The sequence below is a fragment of the Aplidium turbinatum genome, chromosome 11 (genome assembly GCF_918807975.1).
Source record: "Aplidium turbinatum chromosome 11, kaAplTurb1.1, whole genome shotgun sequence".
NCBI lineage: Eukaryota > Metazoa > Chordata > Ascidiacea > Aplousobranchia > Polyclinidae > Aplidium > Aplidium turbinatum.
Window position 1 is genome coordinate 11858202 of NC_137482.1, and position 27372 is coordinate 11885573.

The 27372-nt window shown below is 38.5% G+C and overlaps 2 protein-coding genes across 3 annotated transcripts; one reads left to right on the forward strand and one right to left on the reverse strand.

Annotated features, from left to right (window-relative positions):
• Positions 1-4634: 4634 nt before the first annotated feature.
• LOC145780043 (small integral membrane protein 20-like) lies at positions 4635-14011 on the reverse strand. 2 transcript variants are annotated; one of them, XM_082591748.1, is made up of 2 exons: positions 13739-13877; positions 4635-6748 (listed from the first exon to the last, which is right to left on the reverse strand). In XM_082591748.1, exon 2 carries the CDS (start codon positions 6625-6627, stop codon positions 5914-5916), a length of 714 nt encoding a protein of 237 aa, XP_082447874.1. In that variant the 5' UTR covers positions 6628-6748; positions 13739-13877; the 3' UTR covers positions 4635-5913. The 2 variants fall into 2 exon arrangements, with proteins under 2 accessions (XP_082447874.1, XP_082447875.1); XM_082591749.1 differs by having other exon boundaries at positions 6490-6748; positions 13739-14011.
• A 3907-nt stretch (positions 14012-17918) lies between these two features.
• Positions 17919-26705, forward strand: LOC145779524 (small ribosomal subunit protein uS3-like). The gene is made up of 5 exons (XM_082591131.1): positions 17919-18036; positions 18397-18621; positions 24627-24721; positions 24849-25036; positions 26431-26705. The coding sequence occupies exons 1-5, from the start codon at positions 18007-18009 to the stop codon at positions 26667-26669; spliced, it is 777 nt and encodes a 258-aa protein (XP_082447257.1). The 5' UTR covers positions 17919-18006; the 3' UTR covers positions 26670-26705.
• The last annotated feature ends 667 nt before the right edge of the window (positions 26706-27372 follow it).

A 27372-nucleotide genomic window follows, 5' to 3' on the forward strand; every position in this document is an offset into this window, starting at 1 on the left:
TACTGGAGCTAGAAATCTGTTTAATAGCTTAAAAGATTCAGAAGACCCATATTTCTATCTGTTCTAAGAGAACTTTTTCTTCTATTGCTACTAGAATTTGACTAAACAGCCAAAATGTAGTTTTTGTGGTATTTTTGCATAAACAACATTATAGTTAGCAAACTTCAACAGCCAAAATAGTAAATTTCAGCAATTGGTTGAATTTGTTGTTTGAGAATAAGTGTATCAAACATCGAAATATTCTTATCTGTAGCATTGATGAGGAACTGAAGTTTGAGCTAAATATGAAATTAATGTTTTGATGCATTTAAGATGACATTTTAATGGTTGAAACTTGAAAGGCATGAAATTATTGAGAGAGAGATATCTTTTTTGCCAACAAGTCACACTGCGTACAATAATAATTATTACATAGGGCTACCATATGTCCTCTTTTAAGAGGATTTGTCCTCTTTTTTCAAGAACAATGAATTGTCCTCCGAGGACACTAAAAAATGTTCAAATGTCCTCTTTTTTGACAGTTTGAGTTTTCATGCTTATATTTTCAACGGGATTATATTGCTTGATGGCGTTTCAGTGACGGCTTGTAGGCTATTTGTTTTCTAAACATTTTGTATAACAACGTAGCCTAACATGTTGATTTATAAATTTTACAAGAAATTGGCGCATTTTATGGAACTGTTGTTGAACGTTTATGGCCTGGTTCATTGTAAGATATTAAACGACATTTTAAAGGCCATGCTCACACTTTCACAAAAAAAATATTTTTTTACGAACATACGTTTTATATTGATACAACACTTGTAGACGTTGCTGGTTACTAACCGAGTTTAGCTCGTTTGTTACTTGAAACAAATCAAAACGAATGTCTAAAAGTGCTCCACTCCAACTCCACCCACACTCCAACGCTGTTCGTTCAGGAGCAACTCATGAGTGAACGAATTCACAGACCCCTCCATTTCTCACTCTGTCAAACTCAGTGACTGGGTCTGTGTCAGTGGTTCAAGGCCTCTACACAGTGCAGCCTACTGTTTTCATATTTCCTGCAAATAATTTAACAACTTCGTTAAGGCTGACTATTCCTTGTTGAAAAAAGTTAAGGCTTGACGTGGAGGTCGTGCCTGATTTGTCACATTTTGCAGATTTTGTGATCATTGCTGTCTGACTGAAACTGTCTAAAAATTAGGTCTTTTTTTCACCTTTTGCTGACTTTTAAAAATGTAAAATCATTTGTTGTCTTAAGGAAGCACTAAAAATGAGAAAAAATAAGACGTTCAGTCAATCTGTTTTTTTTTTGTTTTTCTTTGGTAACTTTTGCTGCGTAGGCCTATACTGTAAAGGTAAAGGTGAGTCCCATTCTTGATCCAAGCATCCGGGGATGAGAAGATAAGGTTCTCATTATACTAAGCCTTCGGTACTAAAGAGAGTAGGGTGGCCAGTTCCTTTCTCTCGGCCGCCTTTACTTCAGCAATTACGCCCACACAATTTATTACACCTTAGGTAGAGGTGAGCGGTGATTTTCAACAACCAGGTTAAGCCGGGAGTCGAACCAGGATTGCATGATTGGAAAACGAGTGCCTTATCTGCTGCGCCATCCCACCGCCTATTCTGTAATCAGTGCCGGTCTTTGGGGTGTGCAAACCGTGCGATTGCACAGGGCCCGCAATTACTTAGAAAATGCAGAAAACATAGAGACTTAGCTTTATTTCCGAAAAATGTCGAAGAAAACATATGATCTTATCTTTTTGCTATAGCCTACCACCGGACAGCACCATTTTACAGTAATATTCATACCCAAATTTTTGTTAAACATGCTCTCAGAATGCACCAAAATCAACGTAATTTTTCAAAATTTTCTGGGGGAGCCCCCCCCCATACCTCCCGCCGCCTTTTGCCCGCCGGCCATCAAACCCCTTCCCCTTTCAAAATACCTAGCTAAGCTACTGAATTGGATGATTTGGATAATTATCATTGGGTTCCGCAAAGCATATTCCGCACAGGGCCCGAAATACCCTAAGACCTGCACTGCTGTAATGATCTAAAAACATGCAAAAGCTTCTTCAAGCATAAAATTCTACTTGCTGGCGATACGTGTCCTCTTTTTAGGCGATGAAAATATGGTAGGCCTATTATTACACAAACAATCAAAATTTAACTAGGCCTAACCAGCAACAACAGGAAGGCTGCGAAGGGACCACCGACAGGTCTTCAAGTCAAGCAGCATCTAATGAAAATCCCATTGCTTGAAAATGAAAATCCACTTGCGCTTTTAAACACTCAAAAAATGTCACAAAACATTTTGCTTCCCTCATTTTTAGGTCCCGGCTATGCCCCTGGTAACTATAACGAAACAAACAAGTGGTTTTTATGCAATCATATTCAGCAGTAAAATTGCTTTTTGGTGTTGAAAGAGGGCATCAACTTCCGTGATTTGATCTTTTTCCGGATCACACCATCCCGTCTTTCGAACCTAGCCACATGCATGGAAGCTTCTGTTACGAGCTCCACATGACGCTTTAGCCTACAGCTTGATTGTGGGCATGGGTGGTCAAGTTCAAGCTTGTTTGTTTTGAAATTTTGTATTGCATCATCATTTATGACTTTGTTTGTGGGTAGTTCTATGACATGAATTTCATTAAAATTTACCATGTTGTGGTAGAACTCGGCGTTGATATTGATCTCCGGTGTGATAAATTTTCGAACAGTTACTGTGCTCTCTGCAATAGATTTCGCCTTTGCACTTTCATCATCTGGGGTCATTTCAACATCTTTGCTTCTGCGTAGCGATAGCACAAATATTGACAGCTTGCGATCGAATTGTATCATCATCGTCAACCATCATCGAAAGAAGAATGTTTTCGTGGTGAGCTTTTTTTGTCGTATCCAGGCTTACACCCGGTGGTTGAAGATTCAGATTAAGTGGACGGGAAGGCAAGGAAGCCAATCTTCGTGTCCACTTTCAGGCATACCTCTAAGTGTCCTGCCACAGCCGCATGCTCTTGAGCGGTGTCGAACCGGCGCCCTTTCGAGTACCGTTTCAAGGTTCTCACCACTCGGCTACGCAGGGGTGAGCTGAAAAGCCATTACGTATCAAAGTTTTTGATGCAAGGTCTCTTGCTTGCTTCTAGGGAAGTTGGTTGATTCGTTTGAGCAAACAAAATTCTACCAGAATTCTCAAATTTTTGCTCGGCTTTATTTGGGAAGTGTAGCATTTTAAAATGCGACATGCAAGTGTCAACCATCTTGCATGTAACAAGCCACCTACTTCAAACTGTGCTAAGTCATTCTCAAGTTTTCCAGATATGACAGCCAAACAAATTTGGTACGGTATGCATAAAATTGATCGGAACTCATTGAGAAAATTCAATAGAATATAATGGCTTAAATTTAACCACATGCCAATCAGACACTAAACCAATTAGCTCTTTACCAATTGGGCCTGAAAACGAGTCGGAGTTTAAAGAGACTCCATCCAAGTGCTAAAGACTTGCCTGAGAGGTAGTTCGTTGGTATGCAGGAGACAGATTGCGAAGGTCTTTGCCGCAACTCTTCTAATGTGGCAATAGTGTTTACCTGTCATAATTGTTGTTCCATCTGAGCCTATGATCGACAAATTGTTTTGCAGGTCGGTATTTTCCAGTGCTTTGTGATGCTCAAATAACAATCCAACCAATTGCTGAAATTTACTATTTTAGCTGTTGAAGTTCGTTGACTATAATGTTGTAAGCCTATAGGTTAAGCAAAAATAACACAAAAACTATATTTTTGCTGTTTAGTCAAATTCTAGTAGCAATAGAAGAAAAAGTTCTCTTAGAACAGATAGAAATGTGGGTCTTCTGAATCTTTTAAGCCATGAAACAGATTTCTAGCATCAGTAGAAGTGGAGATAGAACAATTTTGACCTCGCGTGACCTTTAACCTCAGGTAGGAGGGTCAATTTAGGGGTAGGCGAACCAAAATTATGTTTGGGGTTGTTTTTTAGGCCCAAAGACAACATTACAACACCTTAAATCAAAATCCAAAACATTAAGTGAAATTCACTCCACCCTAGTGGACAATGTTTAAGCTGTGAATGCAATTCACTGTCCACAAACCTATCGCACGGGGGTTTTGACCGATTTTTCTTCAGGTTGCTACAAGGAGAATTTTTCTGGGTGACGTTAAGATCACTAACTTACATCATAAACAGGGCGTCCGTGAGCACCACCTTGCCTACCCTACGAAATCCACAAGTGGGCCCTATTTTTGGTAATGGTGACTAAAATGATTGTCAATGCATCATTAAAAAATTGGGCAAGGAAGCATTACGCTTGAGCATTAATTTTTTTTCTATGCAGAAAAAATAAAAATTTTACTTTTATCATTCTAGCAAACAATAAATTCTTTCTTTGTAGCACGGAATAACAATCGCTTTATGGGCATAACATGATATTTTGACTGCCCCCCACCCTACAGCAATAAACCAATTTAGGCTATTGTTACAAATTATCGTCTTTGTGGCATCGCCTGGAGTTTGGAATCTGGTTGTCCAAACAGAGGGCATAAAATCGCAAATGATGTGTAATAGACTACAAATTTTAATCAGATCATATTTGAACGCCAAGACTCGCACAAAATAAGATGCAAACATTGAAACGCTTTGCACACAATGCAATTTATTGTTGAAAACCTCAAACGAAAAACAGCAGGCTCTCACAATGTTGTAGGCTACTAAATTACCAAATGTAGCCTATAATGTACGTTCCACTACAAGCCGAACATGCGGTAACAGAACAAAAACGGGGCCGTTTTTAGGCGTTATTGTTGGGCTGCAGTCAGCGTATCAGCTCTTTTTCTTCAAAATGACAGACCCTAGACTTCGAAAAACGTAAAGTCGATGCTGTCGTGCAGGTAGGCTAATGATTACAAGTACTGAATCGACTCTGAAGCGGTGCTAGCCGTACCAAATTTGCCATAGTAAAATAGGGTGACACAGCAGGTTCTACTGCATATTCGCGTGGCAACGAGCTCCAAACAATGGACCATCTTCTGCGTGCCCTCAAGCTCCACTGCGCAGCAAGTTGAACCTTTCAGACTACAGCTTATATTTCTGAAGAATGTGTCAGTTTGTGAGCTGGTAATGAAACCCAGAAGACTTGGGAAAATCACCATAGCGAGAAATTGGCACGACCATACAAACCATAAACAAGCAATCTATCGTGAAACCTTTTGATCAGAATACAGCTGATGTACGTAGGTTATCAGTGCAACCAAAACAACTGTACTTTGGGCAAAGTTAGGTGACAAAAACATGATGCATAAAATGATATAAGCAGGGCTGTGGAGTCGGTAGGATTTTGGCGTGTCCGGAACCGTTAAAAAACGACTGACTCCGGCTTGAGAAAAAGCGATAAACAATAAGTTTTTTACGTGCAATACACTTTTTCAAAATATTGTTTCTTATTCTCAGTACTGCGCTCCAAACCTTTAGCAAAAAATAGAAGTGTTGGTTTTGGTAGTTTTAAAAAAAATAAAAAAAATTCAGAAAAATCTGTCAACACCGAAGGCGGAGTCGGCCCGTTATAAACCGAGGAGTCGAAGTCGTATATTTTTTCCTCGACTCCACAGCCCTGAATACCATTACTTAATCGAATTACTGTATTACAATACTCAAGTTTTACAAGTGTTCATAATTTTCATAGGTAGTAAGTTTCTAAAAAACCACCCCTTTTGCATTTGATACCATCTGAAACTTGATCAAAACCAAGCATATTAAAGCTAAAATGAGCCAAGGAATTGGTAAAAATATAAACGAGGTGTGGCCGATACATTATCAGTAAGTAATTTTTTGTAATCTTGGGTCTTAACTTTGTATAATTAAACGAGGCGTGGTATTTTCCTTTACGTCGGGGAGAGACGATTTAACATCAGATATTATTGTGTTTTAGTTGTCTTCAACTCTTTGATGGTAAGAAAACAGCAAAAAAACACAGAGGCCAAATATCCAGTGAGACATCCAATTACACACGGTATAGGCCAAACCTGCCAATTTCGGTCCCAATCTAGGGGTATTACAACAGCCGAAGCCCAGCTCCCAACGATTGCCCCCAGGGACTGAAGGTAAAGAAATCGTTCAGTAGCATTGGTAAAATCGCCACAAACCAACACTCTATACCAATCATAGGCATCTGAACCAAGTAGGCATAAAGTTGGTATTGCTATTATTGTTGTTAGTAAAAACGCCCATGTTGTGGTTTCCAACATATTTTGAACCAATGGAGCCCCAAACAATACACACATCGTGTGGCTTGTAAACCAACAAAGTACAAACATTGAAGATCCCTTCAACCAAACATCAATGTCATTTTTAGGCTTTGTTCCAAGGTCTGCTCTGTCGGTGACATCTTGAACCAATTTACAGCGCTTCCATATGTGGCAAAAAATAACGGATTGTATGATGCTAAAGCTAACAGCAAACTTTAAAGTAGCGGGGATAACAGAAGCTATAAAAGGAAACTCTCCAAATAAAATTGTTGGTAAGATACAATACATCAACGTGCAAGCTACCAATAGAAATTCTGGAAACACGATTTTGAAAAGAGAAATGGCATGAATATTTTGCTGGCTATGAGTTGACAAAGGAAGCATATTCAGTTGTTTTCATTTGATTCTTGCGGTTTTGGTTCGAAGGGATTTGACCAAACTCTCATGCCACCAGGTTGAATTTCTTCTTGGTTTATTCCACCACGTGCCTTTTCCTGAATTTCCTCTAAAAATACAGAAGGCAATAAGAATTAAAACATTGTTGAATAATTACACTTCATAATAACTAGTTGGTTATTACATTATGAACAGAGCATTATTTCTTTGGATCAATTCAACGGTCCAGTTTAATAACACCTGATTTCAAGTTATTTTAAATGAAAATTTGAAGAAGCATCATGCAACAGTGACCTTCAGCTACAATTCTATGGATTTTATAAAATAATACAAGAATCAAAGTTTTGTAATAAAAAAACAAATTGTGTAGCTTGCTTTAATAATAACTTTATGGCACCAAGGCAGGCCTCGAAATTCACGGCAGACACGGTGGTCAGGTCCGCCGTCACAGCATGTGATGTCCGCGGGAAGTACCATCTAGATCGGTCAAATTTGTCCGCCGAGAAATAGCGATAGAAATCGTCATTGCATAGCACGAACAATTGTTGCGAATATATAATTTCCAGCACATTCTAGCGCGCATCTAGAAAATGTTAATACTGTATCCCTTAGCTTCCATTCAAGCGGGAAAACTATCGATTTTTATGTTGCTTCAACGATTGATGACATTGAATCAACGTAACAAAGGTGAATTATTCGCTAAGAACCAATGGGAGTACCGGTACTTTTACACTAATCACGTGCAACTTAGTTCAAGTCTTACGTCACAATGTCTGGCTTTGATCTCCGATTAATATTGACAAGACAAGGTTGGTTACAAAATTAGATTATACGAGTAGGCTATTGCAGCAGTGCCGGTCTTTGCGGTGTGCAAACCGTGCGATCGCACAGGGCCCGCAAATTAGGGGGCCCGCAATTTACTTAGAAAATGCAGTAATTTTGTCATTTTCAATAGAAAAATTCAAAAAGTGAATTCAACAAAGGAATTAGCTACAAGAAAGCAGGGTCTGCTACTACTCGGTGAGTTCGATTCCGTGAGTTCCTAACCTCTAACCCCTAACCCTAAAACGGCAATGATAATTAGGCTACGGTACCCGATAATTTAAAAAAAAAAATTGAAAAAATCACTAAATAGGGATCGGACTCACCAAAACGGGCCATTCCGTTTTTGGTCATATATAGTCAATTGACTATATTTTTTTTTTCGAACATTTTGACCAAATTGACTATATTTTTTTCAGACATTTTGCTAAAAAATCGGTCAATGACCGATAAATGACCAAAAAAAAAAACCAGGTCCGATGACAAGGCGCCAGTGATGGCGAACAAGATTTCTGTCCAGGGAAAGAAAGTGGAAAGACCAAAAAAAGATGGTTAGAGTAGGTGAGAGGCGATATCAGTGTAAGGAACCTGGACAGAATCAACCATAACAGCAAAGCATGGCAAAAAGGCTGCAAAACTGGTGGATCTTTGCTGGCAGGGACCAACGCCAGGTCTCATCTACTAAAAACACACATGAATGATTATTACTGTTACTCCAGCAAAATGATGATTTCAACATGCACTCAGGTGTGTTGTCACATAGGCTCCATATCTTTTTGTGCAACCATAGCACTACGTGCAAAACGTAGTCGAGCATGGTTTAATAAATGTATCAAAGTAACAGTATTAAAAAAATGAACAAACTAAAACCCTTAAATAATACATATGTAATAAAGCTATTTTCTTGAAATAAGTATTGTGAATTTTTGCAGCCACCAAACTTACTCGTTGACATTAAAAGATAAAGTGCATAAAATCAGTCATTTGTAAACTAGGCTAGCAAATAACATAAAAAGAAACTTTGACACAGTGACCTGGAGTAAACAGTTGTGCCGTAAAGATCACATGCAAGTTTGTTCGGCAAGCGGGGTGACAACTTTTTTTAGCAAAAAAAAATTACCAAGAGCATTTCAATTTATTTTTCTTTATCAGAAAACAGAAGAAACGATTTTGTGGAAATGAAATACAGGAACAAACCTAACAAAAGGAAAAGGTGGCAAAACCTTAATGGTTTAAGTAAAATTAAAAAAAACAACTAAATTTGATTATTCATACTGTTACAGCTGGAAACAGCAAAAAGCACTATTTATGGATCAAGTTCTAAAAAAAAAACACACCTGGGCGGTGACTAACTGATATTCTTGGGGATCTGAAACCAATATAGACTCAATGAGCCACAGACCTTCACGTTAAAATCTGTCGAGTTTAGAGGTTATAAACCCAGCTTTTTTGTTGTTGAAGAGGCGAGAGAAAATATATCATGCTTGAGTGAACAAGTGAATATAGGCTTCAGGATTCAAGCTTTGGTACTCAGTGGGTGTAACCTATTTTGTCCCCTGAAAAGATTGAGAAAGAAATACAACACAGCCAAAGTCGCAGATCGGAGAAGCCGCAAACATTTCAAAATTTTTCCCTTGAAAAGTTCAAGACAAAAAAATACAGAAGCGCCGAAGTCGCTGATCAGAGTTGTCAAAACAGTTGACCACACTAGATATCTTGAAATAACAGTTGATACACCGAACCTCACTTTTGGGTTAGGGTTATCCAGAGATACGCCACAAATTCTACGCCGTAGACTTTTTGTTTGCGCTAACGCTTACGGCCACATTTTTTTGGATAGTTGTTGCTTGAGGCTACACCGTAAAGTTTTTGCGGTTTTTTAGCGTATAGCGTCAACGTATACTTTTTAATGGCTTAGCTGTTGTTTGCATTTTTTTTTATCAAACTTTCCAAATATTGAATAAGTTGAAAGAAGGTTTTTAATGGACAAAGACATATTGAAACCAAAATGCAGCAAAATGTCAGATGAACACTTTCAGATGCTTACAAGTGTTTCTTCGTGGAAATTTAAAATAAAACTTGTTTGTTTTGAGTGGTTTATACCGTGTGAATGTTTGGCACCTAGCAAACAAAATGAGTTTACGCTAGTGTATGCGCTGATGCAGCCAACTTTTTTACAAGTTACGTTGACGCATACAGCGTATGGATTTTCAAATGTTTGCGTTTACGCTGACGGCGTCAATTTTTTTTTTGTATACGGACTATACGCGTACATCACTGGGGTTATCGAAATAAGATTGTAGTACCTCCATTACAAGAGATCGCAAGCTATCATAAAATTACAAAGAAAAAATTACACTTGTTTTGTGCTGGCCCATAAAAGTTAAATGATTAATTCAAGGGGAAAATTTTAAAATGTTTGCGGAAACTCCGATCAGCGATTTCAGCTTTGTTCTATTTTTTCTCTGGATCTTTTTAGGGGACAAAATAGGTTGCATCCGTACTCAGCTGCACCTCTATATGGCTGCATAGTGCATAGTCAAAAACATAGCCTATGGTACTTATTAGTCTAAGTATTAACAATAACGGGATGGAACACTAATTCAAAACTATATCAACAAAAAGCTGTGGAATCTAAGTTATTACAGTGGTGCTATTTTATTTGTATTGTTTGTACTTGTACCATACTATTCTCGCAACAGATGAAATAAAAGTTTTCTCTCTCATTCTTACAATCCTAAAGTGCATTTATTACTGATAATATCAATATAGGCAAGCCACAAACGAATACAATAAGCCATACTTTGTATTCTGCTGGCCTAAAATTTACCAACTCAAATGACTTAGGGAAGCAAGTTGATAAATTTCTTTTAAAAATAGTTTTATGGAAGTGGCTATATTTCCACACTTAATGTCATGGTTACAATCAGGTGTTGCCAGAGTTAGGATTAAAGTTAGGAAGGGTCAACTAGAGTTAGGAATAATATTAGGGTTTTTATGTTTTCTCAAGACTAAAAAAAATTTCCAAAATACAAGTTTTTGTTTTCAACAGTTCTAAACTATTCTCAAATTAGCAGGCCTCGAAATTCCTGGCGGACATGTTCGCCGTCACAGCATGTGATATCCGTGGGAAGTACCATCTAGATCAGTCATATTTGTTCGCTGAGCAATAACACAAGAACTAGCGATACAAACCGTCACTGCATAGCACAAACAATTGTTGCGAGAATACAATTTTCCGCGCATTCTAGCGCGCATCTAGAAAATGTGAATACTGAATTTGTATCCTTAGCTTCCATTCAAGGAGAAAAACTTTTGATTTTTACATTGCTTTAACGATTGATGACATTGAATCATCGTAACAAGGGTGAATTCTTCGCTAAGTATCGACGGGAGTGTAGTACTTCTACACTAATCATGCGCAACTTAGTTCAAGTCTTACATCACAATGTCTGGCTTTGATCTCCGAGTAATATTGATAAGGCATTAAGGCAAGGTTGGTTAAAATTAAAAATGCGAGTAGGCTATTACAGCAAGATGCAGTAAAATTTGTTAAGTTTTGGGATTATATACAGTAAGAAAAGGCCCAGGAAAAATTCGGATGCAACCATTAACAATTTGTACCGTCAGTTCGTACCTTGAAACATAGACGCCTAAAACGCATATTTCTGCGTGGGAGCAACTTTTTATGTTGCATTGATATATAAAACAATAGTTGAACTAGCGATCGGCAGCAGGAAAACACTTTTAAATGCAAACCGCAACAGCTTCGCAATAAATAATCACTAGAACGAGTAGCGATGCTATAATCCCACCCCAGACAAAATTGATTCAACGTCTGCAGACGTTGAATCAATGTAAAAATGACAGATTTTGCTGCCTGAGACATAGCAAAAATCTACCATTTTGCGTCGATTCAATGTCATCAGATGTTGAATGCACCCAAAAACAACATAATTTGCTACGTTGACGCAGCGTGCGTTTAGCTTAATGCGCTTGCAAACAGACTCGATGTCGCTTTCGAAAGTCGAAATCTCTGCTGAGAATTGTCGTGGCAGTGAATCGCTTGCTGTGAAAATGAACTTGAAGTCTCGGCCTGAGGTAACCACTAATCAACGTAACAAGGGCTGGCACAAACCGCATTGCGCACACACGACATAATCAACACAACAACAGACTCACGCAAACTGCATGGCGCACACACGACCGTTGCCATAGAAACCCGATCAGAGGCGGGGAATATGCGCATCTTTTGTTTCATCTGCAACACGGGCGTATTACAGCAAATTGAAACTTGAAAGCTGGTCAGCGATATTGTAGTGAAAAGGGAGCAATGTCAAGTCGAAAACTTAATCAAACGTCTTTCCGTAACTATTTTTTAAGGGCTGTTTACGGATGTCAGCAGCTTTTAAATTTATTCAAGGTGACGTGCTGTTGAATTGATGTAAACTTGAATGATTTTACTTTCAACAGGTATATTTTCAAGCGTATGATCAAGTTAGTATTTTCATTCCATTTACAGTGTACCTTTTAGTAAATCTTTTCGTCTCTAGTTTTATGCTAATAAATCTAATTCATTGCTAAACTTTATGTTGTGCTTAGCTTAAAGAGTCGCAGTCCATCAACCGCCAGCCAACGCAGACGCATAGCATGTCACTGTGTTTTGGTCGAGTTTTGTTTATAATAATTAACAGTAAGTCAAACGTAGCGATAACTCCGAGTGTGGCAATAAAAGCAATTCTAGTGTGACGACATAATTACGTCATCCATCTGCGTAACATTTCGCTGAATTTACGTTGCTGCTGATGAAACACGCTTTCGCCCCCACGGCCAAAAAAATAGTTAGGCGCCTATGCCTTGAAAAAATCGAGAGAAAAAATTAAAAAAAGCCGAAGTCTTAATTTTAAAATGTTTGCGAAAACTCCGATCAACCCCAAACCCTTTTAAAATGTTTGCGGAAACTGCGATTAGCGACTTCGGCAAACTCTTAGGATCATTACTGGAAATTTTAAAATGTTTGCGAAAACTGCGGAAAAACGGAAACTGCGATCAGCGATGTTCTATTTTTTTCTCTTGATCTTTTTAGTTTGTTTGTTTGCGGATACCAATACCTAACCGATACTCCAATACCCTAACCCTTTTGAAATGTTTGCGGAAACTGCGATCAGCGAGTTCGGCTTTTTTTAATTTTTTTCTTGATTTTTTAAGGTACAAACTAACGGTACGAATTGTTCATGGTACGAATTAGGTTGCAACCAGTCACCGGAAAATTCACTTTCGCTCACATGATACGCAAAAATAAACTTGAAAAAAGCCTAGATACTTTGCACAGCAGAAAATAGTAGCGTTAGTGTAGAAGTTTTCCGATTCGTGCCCAGAGCATTGTGACGCAAGAAGCCACACGACCTCGTTCGGTAGAAGCTAATCAGTTATGCGGCGTATTAAGCAACTACAGGGCGCTTTGACTCTTTCAAGCGCACGCCGTTGGTCTGATGAAAGAGTTTCAGAGTGACTTCAAATGCTGAAATTTAAAAAAGCCTTCTAAACCATAGCTATAGTTCTCAAATGGCGAAGAATTATTAAGATTAAGTGATTAAGCATGACGATTGACATTAAAACTGGTGTGTGTGTGTGTCCGCCGTGAGACTTAATTTGTCCGCCGAGATAGCTGCTCAGACAGGACACGTTTGTCCGCCGTCAACAAAAACGAATTTTGAGGCTTGAATTAGGGCTGAATTCCTTATCTGGCAACACTATTGAGGCTTTTATTACACTATATAGTGTAAATATAGCCACAGCCTAGTTTTAATGACTTTTTTGTTGATATTTTGCCTGAACTTATAAACTGAAGCCATATAAATTTAAACCTGTGCTTTTTAAAAGACAGAACACGGTTTGAAACATAGGCCAGTGCAACCAATCAATCATCATATTATTTGTCATCATTGACGCATCTGGGACAAAAAAGATACTACTAACTACAAAAGTCGATATAGAACTACCAGCACATTACCGGTAATGAACAGGAAATAGCGGCAAAACCTTGAAAGGTTTAAAACGTGCCTGAATAGAAAATTATGTAGAAGGTTGTATGTCTGTAGTTAGCAACAAAACCCAAAAAACAAACAGCAAATAATAAAACAAAAACAGAGAGAAGCACACATGTAGTACAGTATCCCTACCGGTATCAGACCTTGTGTATAATACCAAACAATTCAGGCTAGCATACACTAGTCACCTACAAAATAAAATAATCTTAGCTGATTTTGATACTTACTAAATCTTTGTGGGTGATACAACGGAAATATATAAATCGGATACAAAGCTAAACCAATTGCTAGAACCCAGGCAACAACGGGATATATTGCGTTTGCTCTTCCCTTTCCAATTCTGCGCTTTATTCTAAAATCTGGTTTGGGAAGTTTAACTTTCTCAAATAAAAGCTTGCTTAAAATCATTCTTCCACAAACCACATCCAATCCAAACGTTTGTTTGCTGCCAGCGAAACCAACTCTGTTTCAGTTTTTCCAGATCCAGGTTGAAATTAGGAAAGGTCACCCCTTTTTTAGTTAAACGTTCAATCTCAATAAGTGTTTCTATATCGCAACTTAACAATTCACAGACAGAAAGGTATTTTTGCCTAACCTAAACTGAACACTGATAAAAATTGTTAAAATGGATTATAAATATTTCTTAAAATATAATTGTGTCCGAAACGTTTTCCTGTTGAACGTGTTATTTGCAGACGTATTTGAATGTAGTAGAAGCCAAGTACCACCAGACTCCATTTGTTCATCCTTGATTCCGACACACGTCCCATCGGCCTGACCCCACAAAGCCATGAGTAGGTGCGCGGCGCCTCAACCGTTTTCGCACGGGCGTTGAGTTTTTCTGCTCAAGCGGCGCCCGGCTCAAGATCACGCGGCGTTGGTTCGATTCTCGTGGTGTGCGCTTGAGCAACGCATTCAGGACTGCTCTCGGTTCAGCGGCACCAAGTAAATGCAATAATTAGCCTACCCTGCAACAAAACTTCAACAATCGGAAAACTTCACTCTGTCAATATCGGTAATCGACCCTGCGTCAAGAGCCTCTACAAGTAGGCCTATGCGAAACTACAAGGAATTAATAACCTACCAAGACTTTGTCAGTCCGAGGATAAAGATTCAAAACCAACCAACCAACTCATTTACCGAACCGCTAAAAATATTCAACTTGTCAAACTGGACCTTTGTTAACATTAGTTGAGTAATCTTGACCTATAGTATTCATATATATATATATCTCTTTATTGATGTTGAAATAAGGTTTGGTGGCCGAGCTAAACTATATTTATCGATGCTTTATCGACCACGGCATTCGGCCACGGCAGCCGTGGCCGAGTGGTTAGCGCGTTGGTCTCGCAGTCGAGAGCCTGCATGTTCGACTCCAGCCACCCGCACTTGCTGTTGTTTCTCTGGGCAAGAAACTTAACGATAATTGCCTCTACCTAGTGATCGATTTCGAGTAATGGGTAGTACCAAATTTAAGTCATAATTAAAGTAGACAACCGGAAAACAGACATTGCAGTCGGCTGCAGCGTGGGTCAGGTGTATGTCGGAAGGCGTACACCGATGCATAGCGCTCAAGTCCGCTTTCCCGCAATGCAGGATAAAGATAAACAAACAAACAAAACATATACTGCAATATTCAGTGTTGTACGCGTCATTGAAATAATTTGACGGCGTCAGCGTCAGCGCGAATTGCCTAAAAACTTTACGGCGTAAAGGACTGCGTAAGCTCTTAAAGAAATTGACGACGTCAGCGTCAGCGCTAATTTCTAGCGCTATTTTTTGCCAGTGTCTCATAAAACGGAAATATTTCAACCAAGTTCAGCCTAACAATAGCTATAAATAAAGAGCAGGTATTATGGTTTGAGACTGTATTGTAATTAGCTGCTCAGCCTATTAGTTGTTTCCTTGCAGAAAAACAAGCATTTTAAAACGTTTGTCTGACAATCTGCTGCGTTTGGAACGCATATTCAGGGGCGCCGGAGCGATTTTTGACTGGATGGGCAGGAGTATGAAAAAAGGGCACTTTTGTTGCTGACAGGCCAATTTTTTTTGTTAGTTTTAAGATAAGATATAGCGATAATGCTCATCTATCAGCTTATTGTCGAGTAATGATACAAGTGTCCGCTATACAAAGAACAATGGCACGGAAGGGCATAATGTTATTTTATAATGATGTAATATAACTTACTGTGATGGAGAATTTTGTGTCGTGAATATTATTTTGAGGCAAAAATAGAACATTATAATTAGGCTAATAGCGAATAGCATAAATTGTTATAATGCAAAGTGTGCAGTAGCTTACATGACCTTGAAAGGGCACCATTGCCCCTCTTCCCTCCCCATCCACAAAAATTTGAGGGCAGGGGGGCATTCGCTCCCCCTGCTCCCCCCCGTTTCCGGCGCCCCTGCGCATATTGTCTTTTCCATGTGAAAACATGCGTTCCACAGCAGCGCTGGTTGGTATTGGTGTGTTGTATTTCAAAAACAAGTTGAAAACGTTTAGTTGGAAAGGTATCACTGTTCCAAGCGTGCTGTGATAGTTTAGCATGTATAAATCTTTTAACGAGGTCCACTGCACCAACATCGCTCTTTTCAGGGGCATAGAGCTCTTGAAATAAAGTAGGCTATATTCAACGTCCGCGATGCCATTCATGGATTTTTCGCTTTCTGTCTCTGATCCCTCGTTCTCAATACATGGGTGATCACCATTTGGCGAAGTTCTTCCGCATGTATTCCAGGGAGCCATTCCAACCAACGCAAAAGCCGGTAATTCGGATGAGTCGCGCTGACCAGAATACATTGTGAAACTCTTATTGTGAAACGAGATTTTCCATGAAAACAAAAAATGACGCTTAGCGCTTGACGCTTAAAATCGGCAAAATAGTTGACGGCGCTATCACTTCCGTCAACTGAAAAATAATTTGACGGCGCTAGCCTCAGCGTCAACAAAAAGTTGACGCCGTCAAATGACGCCGTCAAATGACGCCGTCAAATTGACGGCGTCAACGTACAACACTGGCAATATTAGATCCTTTCATGCACGTCTTAAGCCATTATGGTTTTGCCACCTTTTCCTTTTGTTGGTTTTGTTAGGTGCTGTATTTCTTTTTCACAATATCATTTCTTTTGCATTCTGACAAAAAAAATAAATTGAATTGAATCCAGGGATATCCGAGAAGTGATCATTAACTTTTTGAAATTCTTTTAAAATTTTTTATTTATATGATTCTAAAATTGACAAATTGTTTGTGTTATGTTGTGATGTTTTTATTTTTTTATAAATTCAATTTAATAGTGTTTGATGTTTTTTTGCTCTGTTCTTTTTTTAATTTTTTTACACCAAATACAAACAAATAAATGTAACAAAATGAGATCATTATAATCGATACTGGGGATGGTAGAAGTAGAAGATTGCTCACTCAAAAGTAAGGTGGACAAATGAAAAGTCATAATGTTATGACAAAGTTTGATGCAACTATAGCCTACAGCTTGAGGTCTACTACCATATGTCGCATACTCAGGTGCAGTTCATATGACCTGTCCACGTTTGTACAAAGTGTGTATCGCCAAAATAAATGTAGGAAATATGTGATATCATGATTATTTAATAGTATTGGCCACAGCCGACTCGGCAGCTGTGGCCGAATCGGCAGCTGTGGCCAAGTGATTAGCGCGTTGGGCTCGCAGTCGAGAGCCTGTATGTTCGACTCCAGCCACCCGCACTTGCTGTTGTTTCTCTGGGCAAGAAACTTAACGATAATTGCCTCTACCCAGTGATCGATTTCGAGTAATGGGTAGTACCAAATTTAAGTCATAAGTAGAGTAGACAACCGGAAACAGACATTGCAGTCGGCTGCAGCGTGGGTCAAGTGTACGTCGGAAGGCGTACACCGATGCATAGCGCTCAAGTCCGCTTTCCCGCAATGCAGGATAAAGATAAAACAAACAAACAAACAAAGTCATGATAATGCAGTGGTAGACTTCATGCTACATTGGTAACGGTAGGTAGACTCACACTGCTTCCGTAAGGTTTAGAAGATTCTGTAGCACCCAAAATTTTAACCAAATATAGCAATTCATTTGATGAGAATGAATTTACCTAAAACCAAAGAAAACGTTGTGCAATTCTGCTAATTTTTGAACTTCTTAGTAACCCTCCAGCTGTCCATTTTGCAAGAAAAATCAGTAAAGTGAGTCGTCCCGATATTCTACTGTTCCTAATCGATACATTTCAAATATTTGCAAATAAGTTAAACAATTAATCGTTTTTGGCTTATCAATGAAGTCCTCATCAGGAATATTTGTTTTGTAATGGTAAAAAAAAAACTACAAAAAAAACTCAATGATCGGATTCTAAATTGAGTTGAAATCAACAACCTATTTGTAGTAAAAGTCCTTTTTGTGTAACAAAAACCGTATTTAATATTTCTATGGGGTTGAGATTTCAGTAAAACTACTCCGAAATTTCTCAAGCTTTCTTTCTTTTTCTAACACCATGGCGGTTCAGATGTCAAAAAAGCGGAAGGTAAGCTGAAGTTATCAAAATATCTCACAGCTAATTGTTTTGAAAAAAACAAATATGTATTTCGTGGCGCATTATCTATTCGCGTTTTTCGGATGTCTTTTGTTCTTGAAGATCTTTCATGATATAAAGTGGCTTCATATGACTTCAAAACTATGAATGTTGCATATGATCAACGAAGTGCGTAAAATGATGATTGTGAATTCCCCTAACTGAATTGTTGAATGTTGTGAATATGTCACGAATAATCTGATTTGCACTTCTTTTTTTTTTTTAATTTATGCCACCTTACTAAGTTGGAAATGTATAGTAGGCTATGTTTGTAAGCAATCATACAGTTTATAAAAATGATTGTCTTTTTAGTTTGTCCTTGATGGACTCTTCAAAGCTGAATTAAATGAGCTACTGTGGCGAGAATTGGCGGAAGATGGTTATAGTGGAGTTGAAGTCAGAGTTACTCCTTCAAGAACAGAAATCATCATTCTTGCAACTAGAACACAAAATGTTCTTGGTGAAAAGGGTCGTCGTATTCGGGAATTAACTGCTATGGTTCAGAAGCGTTTTAAGTTCAAAGCTGATGCTGTCGAGGTGAATATTAATCTTACTGGTCCAGTGCTGCCAAAGAAAATTTTATGTTAGTAGCCTTGTTAAGTTTAGCTTCATGTGCATTATGACTGAGTGATTAAGTAAACATACAATGTATTATAGCATATGGTAGGCTACGACACAAATTTTTCTTACATGGTCCGTATACATATTTTTAACAATATCTAAAAATGGGACCCTGACAATCGTATTTGTTAATGAATCAATGTAAAAATGACTGATAACGTTTCTCTTTTTATAATAGAAAGATATTGTCTTACTCTTAAGCATTTAATAATTTGATAGCACTGTTGTGTATTAAAATTACAATAGAGCATTTTGTGATTACTGTTTTAAATCCTAATGCTTCCAGACATCACTGTCATTGTGGCAGAATAACTCTGCACAAACTGCCTAATAAAAATCTGTAAAACAACGCCTTACCAACTCACAGACCCTGATAAAAACTAGGGATAGCACTCCTCGTTGACTAATTTATTTGGCAGTGGTTATTTGACCGGCTTGGTCTTTCAATCTAAAACACTATTTGACCGGTCATAACGTATTCTTTTTCTCTTTCAAAGCAAAGACGAAAGGATTTTTTTACTGTGGTTTTGTAATTAAGTCCTGACCAGTCTTCAATATCATTAGTCCAAATTTTTGGTGGTCTGCCCTGGATGCAACCTAGTTCGTACCCTGAACAGTTCGTACCCTGAAAAGATCGAGAGAAAACATTAAAAAAAGTGGAAGTCGCTGATCGCAGTTTCCGCAAACATTTTAAAATTTTCCCCCTGAAAAGATCGAGGGAAAGATAGCACAAAGCCGAAGTCGCTGATCGCAGTTTCCGCTAACCTTAACAGTAACCCTATCCTAACGCTAACCCTCACTCATCGCAGTTTCCGCAAACATTTTTCCGCAGTTTCCGCTAACCCTAACCATAGACTAATCTATGCTCTAACCCTAACCTTCGCTGATCGCAGTTTCCGCAAACATTGTTTCGCAATTTCCGCTAACTGCAGTTTCCGCTAACCTTTACCTTAACCATAGAGTAATCTATGCTCTAACCCTAACTGATCGTAGTTTCCGCAAACATTTTTTCGTAGTTTTGCAGTTTTCGTTAACTGCAGTTCCCGGTAACCTTTACCCTAACCATAGAGTAATCTATGCTCTAACCCTCACTGATCGCAGTTTCCGCAAATATTTTTCCGCAGTTTCCGCTAACCCTAACCCTCGAGTTTGTTTGCGGAAGCTCCGATCAGCGAGTTCGGCTTTGTGCTATGAAACTGCGACTTCGGCTTTTTTTAATTTTTCTCTGGATCTTTTCAGGGTACGAACTGAGGGTACGAACTGTTCAGGGTACGAACTAGGTTGCACCCGTCTGCCCTTATTTCGTTTGCTGTCCATTTTTCCTTCTAGTGCTTGTCTTTGAATAGAATTATTGCAAATCATGTGGACAAAATATTTGGGCAACACTAAAAGGCGGAAATAAGCCGGGCGTGAAAAGGCGTATTGTTCGCAGAAGTACGTAGCGATTTAACGCCGATGTAGAAAACGCGGAAATACGATCTTGGCGTCCATATTGTTTAACATAAGCGATAACTCAATGATATTTCAACATAAGAAAATGTTCGGTATTGAGTTGTGGCTAAAAATTGCATTTCTGCCTTTTTCCTATTTCAATATTTTCCATTAAATTTTGAAATTTACTCCAAATAACTGTAGAACTAAAACTGTCAAAAGTATTTAATTACCTCACAATTGCTTCTAAACAATATCTTTCAGGCCTCGAAACTGAAGGCGGCCATGGCCGCGATGAACCTACAAAAACCGACATTTTGTCCGCCGGGTCTCGCTCTTCCATCGGCCGCATTTGTCCGCCATGAAGTTCCGAAATTTTTTTATGCAAACGGTCTTGTGAATAAAGTACTTTGCCACTTATAATCACAAAGGATTAGAAAGCAGTCAAAGTATCCGATAAATCAAAATACACCCTATCTAATGTCTATGCTTGAATTGTTAACATTATTGATTGACCAAGCAGCTGATGTCTGACATCCGCAGGATGCAAGTGACATCACAATACTCTTTATTGATGCGATATATTCAGACTTCGAAAATAGCGTCGGCAATAAAAATGTCGAGGCCACACAAGCGCTTGTAAGGTTAGGGTTAGGCATTCCTCCCAGTCGTTATGGCACAGCCATAGATTTGTTCCTCAGTCAATACCCTGATGGCTCTCTATGAAAAAGAAAGAGGCGTGCGGATTGGTATCAAAGCCCGAAAGCCGCAAAACGTGGACGCTTCATTGCAAACGGCAAAGACAGTGTAGATTTACAGCCAAGCGATGAGCCTCTTGATGTGTCTGATTCCAGTGATGACGCGACAACCTCGTGCTCCGATGCAGCATCTGATGATTCCAATTCTGACAACTAGTTCTTTATCAAACAGACTTTGTGTTGTTCGCAGTATCCCAGTTGTGCCGAAGTTATGTTAGTGTAACAGGCCTCGAAATTCGTTTTTGTTGACGGCGGACAAACGTGTCCGGTCTGAGCAGCTATCTCGGCGGACAAATTAAGTCTTACGCCGGACACACCAGTTTTAATGTCGATCGTCATACTTAATACCTTTATCTTGATAAGTCTTCGCCATTTGAGAACCATACCTACGGTTTAGGCTTTTTAAAATTTCAGCGAAGTCACTCTGAAAGGCTTTCATCAGACCAACGACGTGCGCTTGACGCCGTGTAGCTACTAAATATGATGATGATAATATGATGATTGTTAAAAATTTAAATTCTATGGACTTTTTGTGTCTGATGCAAATAAATAATAAAAAAATAATTCGCCGCATAACTGATTAACTTCCACCGAACGAGGTCGTGTGGTTTCTTGCGTCACAATGCTCTGGGCACGAGTCGGAAAACTTCTACACTAACGCGTAACGCTACTATTTTCTGATGTGCAAAGTTTCACTAGGCTTTTTTCTTTAGGTTTATTTTTGCGTGTTATGTGAGCGAAAGTGACGAAAAGAATAAACAAAACATTAGAAAAAGCACAATTATTTTTTCCCCTCTCCGTGATGCGGTCGCCTCTCCAAAATAGTATCAGTATTCCACGAGACCACGGCAGGCTCGGAGGTATAATCAGCGCAGTCAAGGCCATTCAAACATATGCGCATGATTAGAGCTTCAATAACATCGATCTTCAAAGACGTGCGCCAATCTCCACGAGATCACTGCTTGTCGTTAAGATACGTGATACCGAGATCTATTCCGTGTCTTTTCTTCAGACCGGCTAGTTGAGGGAAAAGCGTAAATGCGAGCTCTTCTTTAGCGATAAAATATGCGGTTTTAAACAACCTCTTAATTTTGATTTTTTTTTGTCACTCATATTGTCGATGGCCTTGATGACCGGAAGTTGGTGGCTTGGGGTAAACGATGTGTTGTGATCTTTGACAGAGCTAATCCTTACATTCGTTGTTCCTTTAATATATGCGTCTATCACCACTAAAATTCCTAGTAGTAGGTTCATCGCCCTCATTCTCACTTTCAGAAATTTCCCTGGGCCTCTTCTTTCTTACTGTAATACCAAAACTTAAGTTTTGCGGCATCTTGCTGTAGTAGCCTATACTCTTATAATCTAACTTTGTAACCAACCTTGCATTATCAATATTACTCGGAGATCAAAGCCAGACATTGTGACATAAGACTTGAACTAAGTTGCGCGTGATTATAGTGTAGAAGTACCGGTACTCCCATCAATTCTTAGCTAAGAATTCACCTCTGTTACGCTGATTCAATGTCATCAATCGTTGAAGCAACGTAAAATTCGAAAGTTTTTCTGCTTGAATGGAAGGTAAGAGATACAGTATTAACTTTTTCTAGATGCGCGCTTGGAATGCGATAATTTCGCATTCCCAGCGCAAATTATATTCTTGCAACAGTTGTTCGTGCTAAGCAATGACGATTTGTATCGCCTGTTTCTGCGATATTTCTCGGCGGACAAATATGACCGATCTAGAAGGTACTTCCCGCGGACATCACATGCTGTGACGGCGGACGTGTCCGCCGTGAATTTCGAGGCCTGGTGTAATAATAGTGTATACGTAAATCGAGGCAATCTTCTCGCAGGGAGCTATTAATTTGTTATCGTTACCTAGTTGAGCAATTGACGTTATTTTATGATAATTCAACGTTGCTAGATGTCGAATTATTGTAAAACAAACGTAACTTTCTTATTGGGCATTGTTGTTACGCAATATAACCCGCTGGGAAAATTAAATCGATTTGTGCTGACTCGAACGTTGAATCAACCCAAAATTAACTTACTTTCATCCCATGAGTTATTTAACGTGAATTACTGTAACAGCGTGCGACATGCGTATCTTGTAGCTCGCTTTATCGCTACTTTTGGCATTATTACATCACAACAAATCAAACAGTGCGGTCGTGATAGACTACTCTAGTATATTTTTCGCCGAAGAAAAAATGTGCTAATTTCGAAGACTGTGTGTTGATGCGTGTCGAAGTTGCGATGGCCGCCATGTGCTTGTGATTGGCCGCCGAACAGCTTGCTTCAGTCGGACACGTTTGGCCACCGGAAAAAAAAAGTTGTTTCGAGGCCTGTCTTTCAATGATATTTCAACAAGAAAATGTTCGATATTAAGTTGTTAAAATCGCATTTCCGCCTTTTTCCTGTTTAGAAATCCAAGATTGTATTTCCGCATTTTCTACATCGATGTTAAAGCGCTACTTCTGCGGACAATACGCCATTTCACGCCCGGCTCATTTCCGCCTTTTAGTGTTGTGTGAAATATTTTTATTTTCTTGATTTAATTGTTTGTAGAATTTCCATGTTGGTTTGAATTCTGGATAGTACATCTTTGTTTGTGATTTTATTCCATAAAATTTTAAGCATTCTTAAATCCACATTTCAAATGCCTCAAGTCGTTTAACCATTTGTGATGACAGTGTTCATGTTTCTGCATTGTAAAGTAACAAAGTCCATATATAGCATTTCATAATTCGTTTTTTTAGTGTTGATGTTAATTTTGCATGTTAATGTATTTTTCAATTTTACGAAGTTGTTTCTTGCTATTTCTATTCGTCTCAATATTTCCGTATCGCATCTGCCATTTTCAGTTATTGCGTGTCCCAGATAGGTAAAGCTGAAAAACACTGCCTAGCCCTAAAAGTTAACTGAATGTTGATCAAACCATTTTTTTTTAAAGAAGTATTGTAACTTTTTACAGCCACCAAACTAACTTGTTGAGAGCAAAAATGTAATGCATCGTTCGGCAAACACGGTCACATCCTCTTATGACGAACTAAACTTACCCCGAGAAATTCTCAAATTCCAGCAAATTAAAAATTCTATAACTTTATTACTTATATTTGAAAAAACATAAAAGAGCTACTCGAATTAAAAATTGACCACAACAATGCAGCAGCCTAACGATTGAGTTCACTTTGGGTCAAAATTTGGTTAAAAACTGCTTAGGGGTAGTATCGAACTCACACCCTTGCGGATACCAGCCCGAGAAAGATCACACGCTCCACGGACTCTGTTAAATAAAATTGTTGAATTTAGAACTTATATAAGCACTTTTTTCTTTTCCTCTCGTCCTTTGCTTTGAAAGAGAAAAAGAATACGTCAAAAAGAATACCGGTCAAATAGTGTTTCAGATTAAAAGATCGGAGCCGGTTAAATAGCCACTGCCAATTTATTTTTATGCTGCTTGTAAGTCAGGATGCCATTTTTTATAAAAAGTAGTGTTTTTATAAAGACTTAATTTTAAAACCAAAAAGACAAGTTAAATAATTGTCTTAAAAAGATAAAACTTGTACAAATTGTGATAACATCGATAATTAATTTTTCTGTTAAATTATTTTCAGTTGCTATATATTTCTAATGTGGACGCAGTTATTTTCGATGGTCGCAAATATACCCATGGGCCCTATGTGTGCCATAGTTTATTAGTTTTATAATTTAAAATAGTTATTTTTTTAGCTATATGCTGAAAAAGTTGCGAATCGAGGTCTTTGTGCCACAGCTCAGTGTGAGTCATTACGTTACAAACTGTTAGGAGGTCTTGCAGTAAGAAGGTAAGTCTTTGCCTCCATTGTAAATTGTAGTGGTTAAATTTGTCAAACAGACACAGTGAAAGATATTATTTAAATGAACTTTTTGCTTTATTTTGTACTACATTGATTGTATTATTGCTTTGTATAGAGCTTGTTATGGTGTACTACGATTTATCATGGAATCTGGTGCAAAAGGTTGTGAAGTCGTTGTGTCTGGCAAACTTCGAGGTCAGCGTGCAAAGTCCATGAAGTTTGTGGATGGCTTGATGATTCATTCTGGTAATCCTGTACGGGACTATGTTGATACAGCTGTTCGGCATGTTCTACTTCGACAAGGTATCTTACATAGGTTACTTATGAAACATGTTTTTTGCACGTCTGTTAGGCTATTTGTTGCGCCAGGAAACGTTGTCTTCCGAAACTATGTTGCAACAGTCACTTGCGCATGAATGCAATGGAATTGGCTTTCTCATGAGCAGCATGAGTGTCCACTGTCAAAACAAACTAAAGCTAATTTAATAGCATCACATTTTTTCTTTTTGCAACAATTCACATAGTTGGCACAGCATCCATACCAAGCTGTGTTTAAGTTTTGTTTTGACACAGCTTAAAAATGCTTTTTCCTGACTCATTCAATGTATTCCTCCCGTTAGTTATTATAATTTTATTTTGTAAAGTAGGTGTTTCAAGATTGAGATTGCATTTTGTGCGTTCATCTATCATAGCTAGTTTTAAGCTATAATAATCAACTAAACTCGTACCAAGGCTTTTGAGTTATGTGTTACTGAACCTAGTAGTTGGGGCAAGTGTGTCCCATAGCATTTTTTGAGAGAATTTCTGATGCTTTTGCATATTGATTGTATCTTTTGGTCAGCATGTACCTGCATTGACACTTAAAAAGGCCTTATTGAAAGTTGATAAAATAAGAATTCCTCCCAGGTTGGAGACTACTGCTCCGAGATTGAAAGTGCCAGCAACTAACTTGGTGGTTATGTTTGTTTGCTTTTGCAGCTATCTCAAATGTAAATTTTCACTATATGACAACATACAGGACGCCACTGTTTTGACCTTAAAGGTCTTCTCAGTGCAGTAAATCATACACCAGACAGGAGCGCCTTATTGCTATATAAGCAATGCAGTGTGCTAAGCTCACTTGTTGGTTACTCATAGTTTTTCTATTGTTGGAATTTAAACCTTTTACCTATCAGCAGTTCTATAAGGAAAAAGTGATGGTGCATATGAAAAATCTGAGCTTACGTTTGCAAATGCTGTAGTGGACAAACTAAAACTGCTTATAGGCCTACCTATTCTGATAATCCTGATTTATTTTTGATTAAAGCGCAAAAAATGGTTTTCTCTGAATTTTGTGTTTCTGTGTGAAAAGAAGTTAATTTAAAACTGGCAAAGGATTTAACTCTAAGGATTTAACTCTATTCTAAGGATTAACCTCTTCCCTACAATGGAAATACAGTATATAAAATGATCTTGGTGTTTTTGTTGTTTTATGCTTGCGCATATGAAGTCTTGCCTGCAATACTGACACGTCTGGTAGGCTAGAAAGTTGGTGTCTGCTGTAATTTTGCCAAAACATTTACAAGAAACAAAATTTATTTACGTTTTTGTTCTTTTTTGATTGCAAACTGCTGTGTCCCTTTCTGCTCACCTACTGCGAAATTACTTAGTCTACTGTTACGTTAGTGGCGATTATTTTACTGCATCGTGTTTTTCAGGTGTTTTGGGAATTAAAGTAAAGATCATGCTTCCCTGGGACCCAACTGGAAAGATTGGACCCAAGAAGCCTTTACCTGACAACGTCAGCATTGTTGAGCCAAAGGAAGAGGAGCCCATTACTGGACCAAAAAGCGAAAGTAAAGGAGCTAAAGTTCTTCCTGATGCAATGCCAGTTCCCCAGCAAGCTCCCATGCCATCAATGCCTCAGGGTGTTCCTCCTGGTCAGCCTTTGTCATAATAACCCGGAGTGGAATAAATAAATATATTGAATGTACATTGAGTCTTGGTGTCGAAACAGTTTCTAAGGGCTAAGTGCAGTGGCCAGAAGATGGGTGGTAGCGCGCTACTATTTTTTCAATGTTGCGTTAGCAGAAAGGCGCCACTAGAGGTGTCAACGGTCAGGCAGAAGCCTCGACGGTCGGTTTGATAGTTGAAGCGTCAACGGCTGTAACGATCCAACTAAGGTCATTGTACAACAGTTATTTTTAGATCTAAGCATTGCGAGTAGTTATGCACGAATAGTTGATTCTCCAAGCATGCGCGAACGTTTTGCATAGGGCAGTAGAATATCGGACAAAATCTGCTAAACCTTACTGTTGCAGTGTGAAGCTACCTAAGTACCTACCGTTACCAGTGTAGCATGAAGTCTACCACTGCATTATCATGACTTGAATACTATTAAATAATCATGATATCACATATTTCCTACATTTATTTTGGCGATACACACTTTGTACAAACGTGGACATGTCATATAAACTGCACCTGAGTATACGACATATTATGGTAGTAGACCTCAAGCTGTAGGCTATAGTTGCATCAAATTTTGTCATAACATTATGACCCTCCAGTTGTCCACCTTACTTTTGAGTGAGCAATCCCTAGGTTAGCAGTACAGTATTTACTATTCTGTGAACTAATGATTGGACCTAGATACATAT